General features: G+C 44.5%; 1 protein-coding gene across 2 annotated transcripts in view; it reads left to right on the top strand.

Annotated features, from left to right (window-relative positions):
* Positions 1 to 4,279: 4,279 nt before the first annotated feature.
* Positions 4,280 to 19,232, top strand: part of RAB37 (RAB37, member RAS oncogene family) — a 29,971-nt gene continuing 15,018 nt past the window's right edge. Inside the window, exons 1-3 of one of the 2 annotated variants that reach the window (XM_081315860.1) lie at positions 4,280 to 5,140; positions 13,250 to 13,360; positions 18,920 to 18,961. In XM_081315860.1, coding sequence (XP_081171986.1) covers positions 5,021 to 5,140; positions 13,250 to 13,360; positions 18,920 to 18,961 — 273 coding nt within the window. In that variant the 5' untranslated portion in view covers positions 4,280 to 5,020. The remainder of the gene's footprint in view (positions 5,141 to 13,249; positions 13,361 to 18,919; positions 18,962 to 19,232) is intronic. The other variant, XM_081315861.1, reaches the window with a different exon arrangement.

The following is a 19,232-nucleotide window of genomic DNA, read 5'->3' on the forward strand; positions in this document are numbered from 1 at the left end:
TCACCTCCTGATTGAGGAGGGAGCAGGTCACCCTAAACAGGGCGGCCGGGCAATTATCTACGGATGTGATGAGGGAAGCAAAGTAGTTAGACTTTGCCACCCTCTTCGCCGCCCTCATCGCCGCGAGATAAGACCTTGTAGAGGTTCTTAGTTGCAATCGATCAGATTCAGACCGGCTGGATCTCCAACAGCTCTCTAGGCCCCGTCTCTAACGCTTCATCTCCCGGAGCTCCGCAGAAAACCACGGAGCCCATTTGGATCTGCGCCAGGTCAGGGGCCACATGGGCACAATGCGGTTGAGTGCCTCCGTGGCTGCCCTTTCCCAGGCTTCCACCAAGGCATCGGCTGGGCTGTGAGTGAAGGCGGCAGGCGGGGACCCAAGTGCCACCTGAAACCGCTCTGGGTCCATTAGGCGCCTGGGGCGAAACCATCTGGTCGGTTCCGTGACCCAGTGACAGGGGGTGGCGAAACGGAAGGCCAGCCGCAGGAGATGATGATCGGTCCATGACAGGGGCATAATAGTTGGAAATCCCCCACCCAGATAATCTAACCACTGTCCAGATAAAAAAACAAAATTGAGCGTGTGACACCCCCCCCCCATGAGTCAGGCCCTGAATTACTTGCATCAGGTCCATGGCCGTCATGGAAGCCATGAACTCCCGAGCCAACTCTGATGATCCCCCCAGGGATGGAAGATTAAAGTCCCCCAAAATCATAAGTTTGGGGAACTCAATCACCAACCCTGAGAGGATGTCGAGAAGTTCAGGCAGGGCTGCTGCTACGCGACTGGGCAAAAGATACACCAGCAGCAAGCCCAACTGAGCCCTAGGGCCACATCTCAGGAGGAGTGACTCACACCCAAATATCTGGACAACGGTGGCCTCCCGCGGACATAAGGTCTCCCTCACAACCATTGCCACACCCCCGCCCCTACCCTGAGCCCTAGGCCGGTGGAGCACCTGGAAACCTGGTGGGCAGAGATCAGTCAGAGGGACACCACCCTCTGGGCCCAATCAGGTCTCCGTAATGCAAGCCAGGTCTGCACGCTCCTCCTCAACCAAATCTCAGATGAGAGGAGCCTTATTAACTACGGACCTGGCGTTAAAATACACAAGCCTAAGCTCAGGTGACTGCTCACCCTCGCTCCCGGAACCACGGGTTGAAACCGGAGAGTCGGAGCACATCACTGCTTGAAGACAGCGGGGACGCACTCCCGGATGTCGATACGGCCCTCCGTGCAATCGCCTGCTGCCATTCCCAAACATCGTGGGGATCTGCAATCCCACACCCCGCTCCGGAGCCCCGGAGGCGCCCAACCCAGGCCCCATCCCACCGTGATCTGTCCTGAGCCTGGACTGAACAGCGGTTGGTGGACACCCCCCAAATTCCAACCAAGACCGCGATCCCTCTCCCCTAACTAACCCTTTAAAATATCTAGATAAAAAACAAACCAGGGGCCTCTTCCTAGATTTATATCGGAGGCTCCTATCCCTGCCCAACCATCTCTCAGGGTCCCAACAATTGGGCCCGTCATCAAGAGGAGAAGTAAAGAAGAAGGCGGGTCGCACCCAGGAAGGGGGGGCACCCCTGAGAGCGAATAAATCCATGCTAGTGTAATATAGGCGAGCCATAATTGTCCATGCAGGTCAAGCAAAGGCAGTCCCATGATTGATAAGGATGATCCAAAATCAGAAGGTAGATAGATATCTAGTCCGCCAAACCAGCTCCACTCTCACTCGAGCTGGATAACCTCCGAAGCAGGTCGGCCACCGTCCTCTCACGACAGTCACAGGCCTGATCAGGGAAGCGGAACGAAATACACGTCCAGGGGAAGGCATACCCCGCATAGATCTCTCACCTCCAGGGAGGGTAGCGATGGTAGTGATGGTACATCTGAGCCACCCTCTCACAGTGACTCAACTCCCGGGTCCTTCTGAGTCCTTTGGGGTCACGGAAGACAGAGGCACTAAGCAGCAATTGTCCAAAGGCATAAAGGCCTTCTGATAACATAATAGAAAAGATGTCCCGGCTGCAAAAAGTCCTTCTCCGTAGAAGGAAAGGGTCAGGTAACAAGCGGGTCCAACACCAGCCGATGGAATACCAACAGGCCTGAGTCCAGCTGCTTTCCTGACTTATAGAGAAGAGGCTACAGAGATAGGTCAGCTTTGCTAGTCTTCTCCTAGTGCAGGGGTAGGCAACCTTGGCTCTTTTATGACGCCTGGACTTCAACTCCCAGAATTCCTGAGCCAGCTGGCTCAGGAATTCTGGGAGTTGAAATCCAGGCGTCATAAAAGAGCCAAGGTTGCCTACCCCTGTCCTAGTGCACAATCTCACATGAGGTTAGACACATTGTGGAGAAAGTGGACAGAGATTCTGTACCCCCCAAATTGTGATTGTTGTCCCTGTTAGTGTGATTGTGTGCTGCCAGAGCACTATTAAGCAGTTTGAGTTCAAATTCATTTAATTTGAACAGACTAAATGTGCTGTGGGACCATGCAAATCTCGTATTAAAGTAGTCTCACTGGAGCTTAAAAAACAAAGCTGCTGTTTAAAAGCTCTTTCCAAAACCAGGAAACCCCTTAAAAATCTTGTGACTCTCAGTTTTCCTCTCAATAATAAGTGTGTCCTCCAGTCAACAAATACCTACTTGGTTTATCATATGAAAAAGGTCTGATTCTGTTCATAGACGAACAGTTGAGTTCAGTGACTAAGCTTAGGGGGCTCTTTCAGTACCTAAAGGGGGGAAAATCTACAGGAGCCAGGAAAGTTATATTTTATAAGTCACATGAGCAAGATTATAGCAAGGCAAAGAACCTCATTTATAATAGGTTAGATAATGAGATTATTGAAATAAGATAATCTTTTACCATTGAGCAAATGAAAGAATTCCTGGCAGTTCTAAAATAAACACAAACGTTTTTGTTCCTTTCATTGTATTTAATCACGGGATTTTCTCAGATTAGGGGAGATTCAGTGAAATCTGAGAATATTTGTGGCATCTGATCTAGTCTTTCTCAAGATATTGCTTTATTTCCAAAACATATGTAATTAAAGAATTCATTTATCTATAGAGGCCAGAGGTCAAACTATAGAAGAGAAGTCTTGTACTTTAAGTGCTGGCTAGTTTCACAAATATAGGTTCATCTGGTGTGGAAATTATTCAACACATTGCATCTCAGGAGATTTATGATTTTGGAAATTCCTAGAAATTTCATAACTTTGCTGAGTGTGGGATGTAATACAAAGGACTATGTTACTGTGTGTGTTGTGTGTGTGTGAATTCCACTGCTGAAAATGTGAGCTTTGACTTCTCCAAAAAACATGTGATTCCTTAAAAAGGGAATTATTCCAAGTTGCTATATGGTCCCATTTAGTTATTTATTAGATTTTTATTTCACATCTTTATTACTTTGTAAGCAACAAACATATATACAATGGACCACACAGCTGGCTTCATATCTAAGGTAGAACTCGAACTCATGGTCTCTTAGTTCCTAGGTCAGGACTTTAACCACTAGACCAGACTGACTTCCATTCCCTTTTTGCTCCCGGAGGGCACTGCTACTTGGCTTAATGGCAGAAAGTACCAGAGGCACTTTCCTCATTTACTTATCATTCGTGCCTGCTTGTTTCACTTCTGCTAAAATAAAATGAGGAACTTTTCTGTATTTCTGCTCGCCATGATCGGGAGACTCTGAAATAGAAAACTGAGCCTTGTAAGGATTTCTGGTTTTCACCCCTGCAATTTGCCCCCAAATGTTGATGTTTTGAAGCCAGGTTTTTCCGTTTCCCTGATTAATTTATTCCACGTTGGTATATAATAATTATTTTTCTATCGATATCAAACCAAAGATGTTGATCCAAACCAACTGGAAGCCCTGCTCCCGTGACGAAAGCCATCCAGTGAAATAAACGAGTCTGTAATCCGGAAGAGCATTAAACCCATTTCAGAAATAGATTGTTGAATAGGGGGTCTCTGCCACTGGATCATCCAGCCCCTCCATCCCACCTTCTCTGTTCAACTGATCCCGCTCTCAAACTGATCCCTCTTCTAAAGTCAGAACACTGACTCTCTTTGGGGATCTGGTGCACCATAGAGCCTTGGTGGAGCAGTGGGCTAATGCCTCCTTAAGTAACACCAGCTGCCTGCAATTAGTGCAGGTTCGCATCCCACAAGGCTCAAGGTTGACTCAGCCTTCCATCCTTTAGAGGTAGGTAAAATGAGGACCCAGATTGTTGGGGGCAATAAGATGACTTTGTAATAATGCCACTTGGAGGGGGTGTGAAAGCCCTAATAAGCAGGCATATACATAGAATGAAGGCTACTGCTAAGCTTGTAAGCCGCCCTGAGTCTTCGGAGAAGGGCGGGATATAAATGGAATTAAAATAAAATAAATAAATAAATAAATATCAAGGTAGAGAGCCCACTTGGAAAGAACCAGTTTCTCCTGCCGCCCTATTAAGAACGGCTCCGGAGAACTGTGTCCAGGGACCAGAGCGGAGAAAAAAAGGCGCGGCACAAAAGTAGGGCTGAGCTGCAAGTTACACGGAAGCAGGCAAGCACGAGGCAGGCAGGCTGTCCTGCAGCTACATCCTCATCCCAACGAAAAAAAGAAAAAAGAAAAAAAATCCCCTCCTGAGCCGCGGCCTGATTGGCAAACCAGCTGCACGGCTATCGTTCATCTTCGACAATCCCACACCCAAAGCGCTCCGTTTGTGCTCAGCAAAATACGTGACCGTATAGGAAACCGCGACACAACGACAAGCGCTGATGAGATGAGAAGACAGGTCCGAGGCCACACCAGCGGCCCAGGCAGGCGAAAGCGCTGGCAAGCTTCGGGGTCCCCCCCCCCTTCGGTCCAGCGCCGGCGGCTGGCTGGCTGGCTCGGGCGCTCTCCCTTCCCGAGCGCAGGAAAGGGGCGGTTCCGCGCCTGGCCAAGGAGAGGAGGGGCAGAGGCAGCGTGGCCGGAGCTCTCGAAGCAGCCCCGGGCAGTTCCTGCTCCTTGCGCGGGGAGCCACCATGACCAGCAACGGAGCAGACAGCCAGGGCGCCCCTCCGGCGCGCAACGGGGCCCCCGACGCGCTCCCGCCCGCCGCGAAGTCTTTGTCGCTCGGCAAGAGTTACGACCTCTCCGGCAAGGTGTGAGCCTGCCCCGAATGGGCAGCAGGGGGCACAAGAGAGGGCAGGGAACGTGGGGGGGGGAGGAGGGGGGGAGGATCTTGGCGGCTGTCATCGCGGGCAAGGCAAGACGACCAAAGGCCAAGAGCAGGGGTCTTCAAACTTGGCCCTTTTATGACTTGTGGACTTCAACTCCCAGAATTCCTCAGCCAGCTTTGCTGGCTGAGGAATTCTGGGAGTTGAAGTCCACAAGTCATAAAAGGGCCAAGTTTGAAGACCCCTGGCCAAGAGGCATCATAGTAAACACGCTCCCCTTCCCCAAATTGACTTGGAGAAGAAGTGTGTGTGTGTGGGGGGGAGACTTAGTACCCGCCCCGCTTCACGCTCTCCCTGCTAGCTTTTCCCCCCACCCAACACCTCTGAAGGGTTCAATTTCGCCCGTGAACTTGGATAAGACGACCAAGGGCAGGATAAAGGGGCGAGTCTCGGCACCCAGCCTAATTTGGAAAAACGGTGGTGGGGCACAGGTCTGCTCGGAGAGTCTCTTTCAGGTGGTTGTTTGTAATCCAGATGGTTATTTGTGAGGGAAAAAAAAGACCAAGGGCATTTGTCTTCTTCTTTGACGACTGAATTATGATTTTAGTATTGCCATTCCTACCCACACTCAACTGTATTGCTGCATCCTTAAGGGATGCCTACCGGTAGTTAACAGAAATTCAACAGGTCGTTTCTTTAGATGGGGACAATACGGCTGCTGAATATTTTTCCTGCATTCACGGGCAGGAAATCTACCCCTCAAAGTGCAGAGGTCCCTATGGCTTTGAAAATGGGCTCTTTTCTAAGTCCCGATGAATTCTTGGTTACAACTCTACTAGGTTCATGTTCAGTCAGGTCGAGCTCTGCCTCCATAGACGATACAGCTAGTCCTCGGCTTACGACCACAATTGAGCCCAAAAAAATCTGTTGCTAAGTGAGACAGCTTTTAAGTGAGTTTTGCCCCATTTTACGAACTTTCCTGCCACAGCACTGCAGTTGTTTAAAGTTAGTGACACGGCTGTTACGTGAATCTGGCTTCCCCATTGACTTTGCTTGTCAGAAGGTCACAAAAGGTGGATCACATGACCCCAGGACATGGCAACCGTCATAAATATGAGTCGGTTGCCAAGCATCTGAATTTTGATCGCATGACCATGAGGTTGCTGCAAGGGGTCGTAAGTGTGAAAAACGGACATAGGTCACTTTTTTTCAGTGCCGTTGTAACTTTGAATGGTCACTAAATGAACTGTTGTAAGTCGAGGACTATGTAAAGTGGATCATTAAGGGCCGGAGCAGGATGATCACACAATTTGCTTCCTCTTTAGCAAGACCGCTTGTTTAAATCGATGCTCAATAGACAGGGTTTGCACTGTTCTCCTTTGCAGCAGCTGCTGTAGCTGTTGCTATTCAAACCACATTGGGAGGAAGCAGCTAAAGTGGGAAGCTAATCAGGAGATGCATCTCAGAAAGAAAGCAAAGATGGGGTAAGGGTTTGGCAAGGCAGCGAAGTCCACTTCCTCACATTCAGAGCTTGCACAGATCTCCTCAGCCGAGACATGAACTCCAGCAATCGTGCTGCACAGTCACTGTTTATTGGGTACTGGCAAATACTGCATATACTAATTATGTTGCAAGTTAGTTATTTCATTTATATCCTGGTGTTTCTTTGTGCCACCATAAGCATCCTCAATGATGGTCCTGCAAAATTGCCTGCTTTGTGGTGAACAACCAGCTTGTCCTAAGAAGGCAGCTGAAGTGTCGTTATAGCTAGCAAAGTGATTCTGTGAATATATCTAAGTATCTATTGCTTTCCCTTATGCAAGGAATTGTAGTAGTATCAGTTTCCAGTGCTAATATTCGTGCTTCCATCAGAGTTGGACCGTAGATCAGTATTCTAGTAAACAGAAATATGTATGAGGATGCAACAGAAATCAAGTGAAATAATGCACATTTCTCTGTGAAGAAAGGACTGCTGCATAATCATGTTGGAAATTTAAAATATTGTTGGCTGTCTAATGACAAAAACCCACTGCCCAAAATGGCACAGGGGACATGCTCAATAACAACTCAAATTATCTGCACACAATAACTGTAGTATCTTTCCTTACCATTACTGATTTTGTTCCCTGTAGTAGAATGAAGCTCCTGTGCTAGACTTCATTTGGACAAAATAATAATAATGCCTGGCTAAGCATGTATTTTATGCTTTGGGGAAGCAAAGGAGTGACTCCATTGCCTCCCACTTCCTAGTGAAAGTAGAGTCTTGAGGGCATGAAGGATATTCAATTGCAGGGAAGACAGAACTCACCTCCTGCCTCAGCTAATGACTTGGCTCTCACATCACCCTAAAACACGGATTATTTAATAATAGATTAGTGTATGAGCCACAATTGGCTGGAGACATATTACAAGCTAAGCTGTAGCTGTTTTACAAGTTATAGGAAAGGTGAGTTCATATTACATAGAGTAATCCTCGACTTACAACCACAATTGAGCCCAAAATATCTGTTGCTAAGCGAGACAATTATTGAGTTTTGCCCCATTTTGCAACCTACCTTGCCACAGTTGTTAAGTGAACCCTGCAGTTGTTAAGTTAATAGCATGGTGGTTAAGTGAATCTGGCTTCCCCATTGACCTTGCTTGTCAGAAGGTTGCCAAAAGTGATCACACGACACCGGGATACTGCAACAGTCATAATACACACCATTTGCCAAGCATCCAAATTTTGATCACGTGACCGTGGAGATGCTTCAATGGTCGTAAGTGTGAAATAACTCATGTCATAAGTCACTTCTTTAAGTGGTGGTGTAACTTTGAATGGTCACTAAATGAATGATTGTAAGTCGAGGACTACCTATACTAAGGCCCCGTTATGGATTGGTCCTATATTTTCGCTCATAGGAATCAGGCTGCTGGGCCTGGAAGCAGAAGAAAACATTTTTGGCTACCAGGTCTTTTGCAACCTTAAATCCAAAAAGCCCTGTTTTAATGCAGCTTACTCAAGCCGCTCTGCTTCCACATTGCTTCTAGCAGGGGATCCTTCAAAAGGACCATAGCCCGGCCTCCACCAGAGATCCCCACTCTCTCCCAATTACTCTAATGTAGCTGCCAGTTGTTAGTGGTGCTTTTTTTTTGTTCTGGAACTGCTGCTGCTTCTTCCTCTTCCTGACACCCAAGAAAGGCAGGATGCCAAAAAAAAAAAAGAGAGAGACACTGAGAAGAAGAAGCAACAACAATCAAAGAAGTTTGGCAAATTGGCCCTGGGTCCTGGGCCATTCCGTCACAGCAATCATTCCTGGCCTGTTCTATCTTCCTTCCCCCCGCGTGGCCCTTTCTGGGTCAGGTGGACTACAACTCGCATGGATTACAACTTCAGATACATTGTCCAACCTTCCTGCAAGGGCCTCAGGCAGGAAAATCTGTATGGTTCTTCCCTGCAGGAGTCCCTGTTCTGGGACTGGCTGCCTTCTATTAAAACCAACACTCCCTCCATAACAAAAACGCAGAGAGAGGACATTTTCTCTTCCTCTTTCTTAAAGTGAAATTAGTTGTGGCAGTTTCCCCAAACTTGGTTCTTTTCGGGTAGGGTGTGTTGCAGCTTCCCATTTTCTCATTTGTTCTGAATCTAAGCCTTACTTTGCTTCAGGGTCCAATTTGGGTCGGTCGCCGGGACCACCAAAGGTTCTGAGCTTTCGGACTTGTGCTGAGGGAACTTCCCTCTCACCAAATGTCTGTGAGAGAAGTTCCTTGAGGATGGGCTCCAGCATTAGTCTGAAAGCCCGGAAGACTAAACCTCTGGTTGTGGCGACTGACCCAGATTGGATCCTGCAACATTGTCCTGGGACACGTATACTTACTTGCCTTCTCTCCTTAGTTTGTGTCCTTTTTCTTTTAAGAACCATTTTTCAAGTCTGGACTGCTAGGAGGAGTCCAGTGTTTGTTGTTCTGCCAGGGCTGTTGATGGATTTCCCCCCCTAATGATTGCTGTTATCTCTGAGCTGGGTGGGCTGATTTTTTTTTTTTTTGTAGGAGGACAAATGCTGGCTAATCCACATTTCTCCCTGGGATAAATTCCAGAAAGGTGAGAGAGTATGTGCTCTCTCCCTTTTGTGGACCAGAACACCTTAAAATGAAAATGCCCACACAATCCTACGCCACAATAAATCCTTAAGATGCCCTATGGCAAGTCCTTTCTAACTAATCAGAATAGCCTCAGTTATGGCTTTTCCTTCCCTGGGGTAAATAGGGAATCCAAACATGCCAACCAAGCTGGTGGGGCTTTTACGCTGAAAGTCTGTTTGCTTAGAAGGAGTGGATACCGGCCAGCCTGTTTGCTCTGCTGTCTTACGACAGAGGTGAGAAAGGGGCAAGAAAGGAAGAGAGCCCCAGAGCTTATGGATCTTCTCCTGATACTTGGGATGGATTATAATGATACCTCTCAGGTTTTGATCTAGCCTAGGGGTGGGGGAACCTTGGCCCTTTTGTGACTTGTGGACTTCAATTCCCCGTATGGCTGGCTCGGGAATTCTGGGAGTTGAAGTCCACAAGTTATAAAAGGGCCAAGAGCCTTGGTGGAGCAGTGGGCTAATGCCTCCTTAAGTAACACCAGCTGCCTGCAATTAGTGCAGGTTCGAGTCCCACCAGGCTCAAGGTTGACTCAGCCTTCCATCCTTCCGAGGTAGGTAAAATGAGGACCCAGATTGTTGGGGGCAATAAGCTGACTTTGTAATAATGCCGCTTGGGGGGGGGGAAAGCCCTAATAAGCAGGCATATACATAGAATGAAGGCTATTGCTAAGCACATTGATTTGTGCTTTAGATTGTAAGCCGCCCTGAGTCTTCAGAGAAGGGTGGGATATAAATGGGATTAAAAAAAAAAGATTCCCCACCCCTAATCTAACCCATGGATTCTTTGTGTATACAGTCACAGTGACATCAAAGGAAATAGACAAAAGCCCATGGAAGAAGGAACTGGTTGTTAGAAATATACTTCAGATTTAATCTAGAGTATCAGCAACAAACAGTTCCTTCTTTCTCCACCCTTTGTCTATATAACATCGTGGATCAATGACAAATCTGATCCCAGGGAGTGACAAAAGAGGCTGGGTTTGAACTGTGCCCTTGGGGATTACTTGGAGAATTAGTAAAATATTTGGATTAGGCAGAGGTAACATTAGCTAATGAACTCTTCCCTTGCATAGGGCAAAGGTGAGGAGTGCAGCTCCCTCTGAGCTGGGGTTTCTGACATCTCACTAGGGCTTCCCACACCATTGGGTGACCCCACCATCCTACACGATTCAGTGCATAACTCCTGATCCTGTGCATGTTTCTGTGCAAGTAGTCTCAGTCCCATTCCCAGATAAGAGCACAGATAGGATAATACTCTGTCTTGAGTGAACACAGCAAGGCTGACAGTGAGAACTGAAGAGGGTCCGAGGCAGCAGAAGGCAGGACTCCCATAAATGGAGCCAAGAAACTATTGTAGGCTCTACAAAAGTTCCCTTAAATTGGAATTAATAATTCTAAGTAAGGAAGTGTAATTATTATAATTCTTAAACTGAGGAGCAGTAACTCAGAAGCAGTTGGAAGATTTAAGCCCTGTCATACTAGCTCATTGCTTCTCAACTGGCTGGGGAATTCTGGGAGTTGAAGTTTGCATGTCTTAAAGTTGCCAAGGTTGAAAAACACTGTACTTCAGGCAACCTTGGTTCTTTTATGACTCGTGGACTTCAACTCCCAGAATTCCTCAGCCAGGAATTCTGGGAGTTGAAGTCCATGAGTCATAAAAGAGCCAAGGTTGCCTACCCCTGTGACCTAGACATAGCTGGCTGAGGAATTCTGGGAGTTGAAGTCCACAAGTCATAAAAGAGCCAAGATTGCCTACCCCTGTGACCTAGACATAGCTGGTTGAGGAATTCTGGGAGTTGAAGTCCACGAGTCATAAAAGAGCCAAGGTTGCCTACCCCTGTGACCTAGACAGCTGCCCTGACATTTCAGGAAGATGCTGAAGTCCTTGAACAAGGCATAGGGCTTTTGTGCTTCCAGAGATGTAATTTGTCCAGAGTAGCCTAGCTAGAAGGCTAAGCAAAAGCACAAGTCGGACCATATGGCATGAAGTATAAATATAAATGGGCTGTTTGTTTCCATTGAAAACAGCAGCTGGTACTTACAAGCTGATCTCCCTATCTTTTGTGCGGAAGAGAGGAAACACTGACAAGGAAGAGGTGCTATCAGTAATGAAGAAAATAAGGACAAGAAGTTAAGGAGCGTTTATAACCTTTCATCACTCCAGAGAAAGATGTGTGGGGCCAGCTCACACATGAACTCCAAAGTCTCTCAGAGAAGCAGGATGGTGGCAAAGATACCCCTCAGAAATAATAATAATAATAATAATTAATAATAATAATAATAATAATAATAATAATAATAATAATAATAATAATAATAATAATAATAATAAGTTGGAAGGGACCTTGGAGGTCATCTAGTCCAACCTCCTGCTAAGGCAGGAAACCCCATACCATTTCAGACAAATGGCTGTCCAGTCTCTTCTTAAAAACTTCCAGTGTTGGAGCATTCACCGCTTCTGGAGGCAGGTTGTTCCACTGGTTAATGTTCACCTGCATGGGAGAACTTCTCTTGAGGGAGCACAATAGGAAGGAAGATTTGCCAAACATGCCCCGTCAAGCCAACAACTCTATTTCTGGAGTTCAATTTCCACCACTGCTAGTTATGCAAGGACTGGAGAGAAATATGAAAATATAGGAATTTATTTTGCCAGGGCCACAAAGGGATACCACCTCTTTCATTGAGAAGACTTGGGACTAGAAAGGGAGATCATGGTTTTCCTTGAGCTAAATCTTCCTAAAAAAATTAACAAAGTATCCTCTGTTTCGAAACATTTTAAAACATCCTTTTTTCAACTTGGTCCAGATTTGCTTAATTTAAATTACAATTCCCAACCAGGTGGTGCCTTTGGCAAAACCTGGAGAGCATGAGATGGAGAAGTTTGACCTACACCATCCTTATAAGCTTGCTATAACACTAAAGGGGGAGATAAGCAGAAAGGAGTGCACACTTTAAAGATTTCCCAAGTACTTGCCTTGGACTTCAGGCAAGCACAAGACTATTCTGCTATTGATCACAGCAGTCCAACTTTTTCACTCTTCTGCAAACCTGATTGAAACAACTTTAATGCAATGAATTACATAAGGAAATTGGCTTCTTAAAGATGTGACATCTTTTCTTTCAGTCTCACACGGAATCCTGAAAAAAGTTGGGGCACTTTGATTAGTACCGGAGAGGAGCTGTGGTTATAGGAGATCTAAAGCAGGGGTCTTCAAACTTGGCCCTTTTATGACTTGTGGACTTCAACTCCCAGAATCTAAAGCAGGGGTCTTCAAACTTGGCCCTTTTATGACTTGTGGACTTCAACTCCCACTGGCTGAGGAATTCTGGGAGTTGAAGTCCACAAGTCATAAAAGGGCCAAGTTTGAAGACCTCTGATCTAAAGCATTGTTTTGTTTTGTTTTTAATTATCTGTTATAAGCCTTGTTAAGTCTGTGGCAGTATTTCTCAACTGTGGCAACTTGGGGACTTCAGTTCCCAGATTTCCCAGCCAGTGTAAGAAGTCTACACATCTTAAATTTGCCACAGTTGAGAAACAGTGTTGTACGGTGGCAAAAAACAAATTAAAAAATCAGGACGTTTTGTAAAAACGTAAGCTTTTTAATAATATTTATTAATTGGAAAAGGCGCCACCAGATTCCTAATTTTCTGCTAAGTTCTCCATATTGAGTTACGGCCAGCATTGATGTTATAAGACTGTTTTAGTAGAGCAGACAATGCATGACTCCCAATCACAATAGCTAAAGTAAGATGAAGATTAGATATTACCATTTATTTGTTCTTCTCTTCGTTGGCTGCTAGTTCTGCTTGCTAAATTAGATTACTGTTGACAGAAAAGAGAGGGAGGGAGAGAGAGAGAGAGGCTCTTCTTTAATAAGGAAGCATGGGGGGTGGGGTGGGAGGAAACATGAATGTCAGTATAACCCCAACCAGCCATATTAATAGGCTTTTGCACCTCATCTTGTAGGTTATGCTGCTTGGAGATTCAGGTGTAGGGAAGACCTGCTTCCTCATCCAGTTCAAAGATGCAGCCTTCCTCTCTGGGACCTTCATAGCTACTGTCGGGATAGACTTCCGGGTGAGGCCACTATTAATGCTGGAGATAGTTTGCCACAGCAGAGAAGTGTGTTGGGAATCCTGCAGTAGACCTTTGAGCTAAGCACAACGCAGGCTGAAGAACATTACATGGATGCAAACATTTGTCTTGCCTGGTTTTGGTCTTTCAGTAGCTGGATCAGGAGTCGAGCACATGGAGACCCAGGGGCCTCGTCCTGTTCCTCTCTGCTGTGGTTGCAGTAAAAAAAGAAAACAAAAAAACCTCAATCCCAAATGGTCTTTTGTGCAATCTATCAACGGAACAGCTTGCTTCTCAAGAGTTGTGGGCGTTCCATCGCTGGAGGGTTCAAGAAATGATGGGACAACCATTTTCCGGGTTGTCTGTAAGGCAGGGGTCCCCAAACCCCCGGGCCATTTGGAACCAGGCTGTGGAAGTGGTGGGTGAGCATGTGCATGAAAGCGTGGTCCCACTTGTGTGAGCAGTGAACAAGCAAGTGCCTGTATGAAGCTCCATTTGTGCGAGTGGCAGGCGTGCATGCCTGCCACTTATGCAAATGGAGATGCGTGCACACGCTCACCTGCCACTCGCACAAAAAATCCCCTCTCCCCACCCACCCTTGCCGGTTCGCAAAGCTGGAAAGATTGGGGACCACTGGTATAAGGGCTCCTGCCTTGGGCAGCGGTTGGAATAGAACACCTCCATGGTCTCATCCTGCCCTGTGAGTCCATCATTCTATCCTCTCTTCCTCCTTCATTTACACACACACACACACACACACACACACACACACACACACACACACACACACATTTTCAGAGCTGCTGGTAGTCCTAGAGGGAAAGTTTCTATCATCTTCTCTCGTAGAACTTCTGTAGTTTTGGGATGGAATGATTTTTTTCCTTGGATGACAGTTTGGGAAAGCCTCTCTCTCCCACAAACTGCAGTCCCAATCGGCACTATACAGGTCAGAAATCATGCCTGTGAATTGCTGGTAGACGTTTAACACTCACATGTGGCTGTCGGAGTTTGTGACTGGAGGTTATGTGTGATCAGGAACAAAGGACAGCAAGGGGACATGACTCATGCAAGGAATCAGGTTGGTTCCTGTTCCCCCTGAAAATTAATCCCTGTGGTGTTGTGCCCAAGTATCCGGGGAGAGAAAAGGAAAAACAGTGATGTCACATCATCACATAAATAATATGATTTATACGGTATAACATGAGTCAGACTTTGTGTGCCTTACTCCAGAGCTCAAGAGATGTTATTTCATTTAGAACTGTAAATTGTAAATGGAAAACGACATTTTATTGGCACTATTGGATGGAAGTCAGCGCTACAGGATTTTAAGTAGCTTTTTCAATATCTTTATTCAGATCCATAGCCATTAAACGTATGGAGGACTAATAAAAATTGCATTCACTGTTTTTTTATGCTGCTACTCTGTTATTAACTTCAACTTATGAGCAAGTAAGCTATTTTTCAGATGTTCCTTCCATTACTGAGTTAATTAATGGAGAACATCTGTTGCAGGATAGTTCTAGCCAATTGTTCTTTTTGGGGTTTTAAAAAATCCAAAATTGGGTTATTTTCATGCCTTCTTACACCAGCATCCCCTCACTTTTGAGAATCCATTCATATGTAAAGCTTTTATTAAAAATTGTTCCTGTACTGTCTCAGCTCAGCTGTTCAAACCTTCGGAAGAATTCTTTGTTTCCAGACTTTTAAAACACTTGTATAATTGAACAGGAATGATTAACAAGTCCTGGTGTACAATGTAAGAATCCTCCAGAGAATTCCTTTTGGTTTAAGGTCAGCATTTCCAGCAGGCTAATCTTGTAAAGTGTTAGAGAGAAGTTTCCTGAGGATGGGCTACAACACAAGTCCAAACGTTCAGATGACTAAATCTCTGGTCCCGGTGACCAACCCAGATTGGATCCTGTCTTCATCTCTAGTAACAGTATGATGAAGCTTTTAAATTCTGGAAGAATGCTTTTGATTAAGTAAACTTTATAACAAAAAAAGGATTGAAAACACTTTAAATGCAACTTGTTACATATTTTTGATGGTTAAAATTAAAAAAATAATAATATGAAGCAAGCATTAATTCTCTTCTTCTTGGCAGCTAAACCAATGATAGCTCAACACTGGAATTTTTTGGTCAAGCTCTTGGTTCAGAATGGTAACAGACAGAATAGTAAAGGAATGGTAACAGTCTGGTTAATTGTGTTTTAAAAGATCTCTAAAATATACTGTATGCATAACTTGGATAACTTTTTCCAAGGATTAGTATGCATTTCTTTGTTATGTGTGATAAATATAGTCAATTAAAATTATCTCAATTTGTAGGAAACATGATAAGCTCACAATGGAATGTCAGATATGTACTGTATATAGATAGGTAACATTTTTGTTTGATGAATTAAAGAGGAAAAAATGTGGGTACTGAATTATATGTTACAACTAGATAATGTGGTACTGTATGTACTGTCTTTCTCATGCTTAGTTTTCTGAGACTAATCAAAACAACCTATTCATGATATTAACTATGTGGACAATCCTAGATTAAGCTGGCTTCCTCCAAATGGGTAAATTCTGGAATTCCCAGTTTATATGGCCAATGATAGCTCCAATTCATATGGAGAAGACTGTTGGGAAAGAGAAACTGGTCCTAGGAGACTGTTAATAATAGTTTAAGAAGAATATTATAATAATTTGTAATATTAGGCACTGGGCATTTTGAAGCAAAGCAATAAATAATTTGAGGAGATGCCTCTAAGCCGGGGGTCCTCAAGCTTGGCAACTTTAAGACTTATGCACTTCAACTCCCAGCTTTGTTGGCTGAGGAATTCTGGGAGTTAAAGTCCACAAGTCTTAAAGTTGCTGTCAGGGACAACCCCTTTTTTATATTCAATAGGCTTGAATTAAGCCAACCAAATTTATTTGGAAAAACTAAATGAAACAGTTCAAAACAGAGTTAAACAAATACAGACCGAGACTATATCAGAAGCTCTTCAAACGGTTGCCTTCAGCAACCAGCACCTCCCACACATTCCCCTTTTAAACAGCAGTCTCAAGGCATGGCTTCTCATTGCCTTCTCCCGAGTTGCCTCATTGTTTTTCTTTGTTCACTTCTGCTAGTCTGCCTCCTGCTTCGAGCGTCCTTGAACAGAGCCAGCTATGGATCGTCTTCTTCCAATCTTTCAGGCTCACACAGCTGGGTCTGAGGAGGAACAAGACAGGAGGGGCCTGGCTGAGAGCTCTGCGGTGCATCAGAACTTTCCTCTGCAACCAAAGGCTCTCAAACCCCTCCTCCTCCTCCTCTTCAGAATTGTCCGACTCAGCTGCCGAAACCACAGGCTGACGCTGAATCACAACAGTTGCTAAGGTTGAGGACCCCTGCTCCAAGCTATCCTTTGTTGCACTCCAAAACAATGTTTTGGTTTTGGTTGTGCTGAACCAAATCAAACATTTCCGTATCATGTCAAATTCACATAGAGCACATTATTTTCCTTTCCTCCCAAAATTATATTAGGTAGCTATATTCTACGTGCATTATAGTACGATGTGTGACAGCCTCTGAGGCTGTCCAGACAGAAGCATAAACCATGAGTAGCAATGCTAACTTTATTGTAGGGTTATAGAAACAGAATCTTGCAAGTTTGAAAGCATTTCTGCCCTTCTTTAATTTTATTTTCCCAAAAACTGGCGAGGGCCCCTTCTGATATAGTTCCCATGCCCCCCTTTCCTTTTGAGGGCTAGGATATCTCTTGCATGACTATTGTCTAAGCTGTGGCTCTTCCTCCTGTTTCCCAAGCACACACACAGACACATACACTAAGTTTCTTAGCAACAGAAGTGTTTTTCCACTGCCTTCTTCCAGTATTTTTCCCACTTCACAGTGTAGCCTATAGAGTCTTCCTAATGGTCATTCTTGACTTGGCTTGGCTTAGCTTCTCAAGATCAGCCATGACTGGTACTGCTATCCTGCTGAGCCTTATGATGTTAGGATTCCCCCCTAACTCATCAACATGTTGCAGTCGTCTGCCATTCTCACAAAGGAAATATATGTAACCGTATACTAGCATCACCATGTCTTGTCTATTTAAGGATAAAGGTGCTTGCTCCATGCTTGCCTTGTAATCCATAGTTGCTCCAGAAACCATAGTTGCTCCAGAATATAAAGAATGTGATACACAGAACCTTTTGTGTTCCTGGGCCTTCCGAAGCACTTCTCCTTGAATTGTGCTAAAGCAAAGTGGCTCCATGCTCGTGTGGAGACACCCGGGAGAGGTTTTTGAAACAGCCACATGCAAACGATGGATCTGTTTCAACTGCTCTGAAAACCTTGCAAAGCTCATAGGTTAAAACAGTTAAAGAAAAGGAAATATTGGATGAATAATGAAGATAATGGTGATGATGAGCATTTGACACCTATATTCACCTTTATTCATGAGCATTTGTGTGCCAGGCCTTTTGGAACTCGAGAGAGATGTTGTGGGAATATCCCTTCATTTCATTTCCCAAACGATAACCTTATGTGCTGTAGTAGGCTGAGAGAAAGTGATGTGGTCCAAAATTCCTCAGTGGGTTCCATAATTGAACAATTCCCCTGGTCCTCCAGGGCCACGTGTGTTATCTACTGTGTGCTGCAGTTATTCTAAATAACTTGTGGAGTCTTGGCCTCTATATTATAATCACTATCTCATTAGTATGGTTTGGGACAACAAAATCCCTTGAATACAGTAGTGAGAACTTACAAAGGAAGATGCATCTCCCTTGTCACTGTGTTATAGCTTAGTATTTTTACTGTGAATTTTGTAGCAAAAGACATTGCATACTTTGACTCTTTTGTCTCTGTTTTTAGAACGATAACCATGTTGGTTTAGTGCAGCAAAAACCACTTTTGGCCCTATAAAGCCTTAAAAAAATGTAATTGTATAAACATTTACGCATCACATTCCACTGATCCATGAATATTTATACATCTAAGTTGCCAGAAATGTAGTATCAAAAGTTGTGCTAATTTCTTTGTGGGATAAATGATGAAAAAAATTAACAGTGAAATTGTCCAGCACTTGATAATCTATAAAATATTATTTGCTATTAGTGCAGTCATCATTACTTCAGTCCAGAGTTGACAAAATATATATGCGGAACAAATTTAAAGTATTTTAGTTGTACCAATAGTTACTGATAACCAGCTTAACAAGCATTGTGTTGGATGATAGGATTGCTTTGCATGCAATCCCAGTAAATATGATACCTCTGATCCCCAAATCACAGGCAAAGAGAAATGACTAAATATATGATATTTTGTAAGCAGATATGCTGCTTACAGTCTTGCCTAAAATCTCAGTATGCCAATTGTGCCAGCAATGTGCATGAAGCTTATTACCTTCTAACTATTAGCGATTGTCCCATTAAATTTTAAACTGGGAGTTATAGAAAATCATAAGGACCTTAGCTGCTTGTTTTCTCACAGGTGATCTTAACCCCCCCCCCCCCGTAAAGCTGAATATAGAGTTCCTCTTGTTAATTTGCTCTTTATATAAATGTGGGGTATTTTTTTTCTTTTCACAGAATAAAGTGGTGACGGTGGATGGTGTAAAAGTGAAACTGCAGGTAGGTCTGCTCGATACACCAAAGTTGCATTTCCTGTGAAGTCCTCCAAGTAGGTAACGCTTGCTCCATTTTTTTTCCCTATTCTGAAAAAAGACTCCTATATATTCGGTTACTGTGAGACAAGCCGTTTTTCTCCATTCAAGGCTTCAGCTATTACATTTCCGCTTGGCATGTGGAAGTAAAAGCCATAGATGTGGCTGACTTCCAAAGAACTCCTGCTTTCCAACAAAGCATTCTCTGTATTGGCTTCTTGCTAATCCCATGTGGCAAA

This window comes from Vipera berus (assembly GCF_964194415.1).
Source record: "Vipera berus genome assembly, chromosome: 2".
Lineage (NCBI taxonomy): Eukaryota > Metazoa > Chordata > Lepidosauria > Squamata > Viperidae > Vipera > Vipera berus.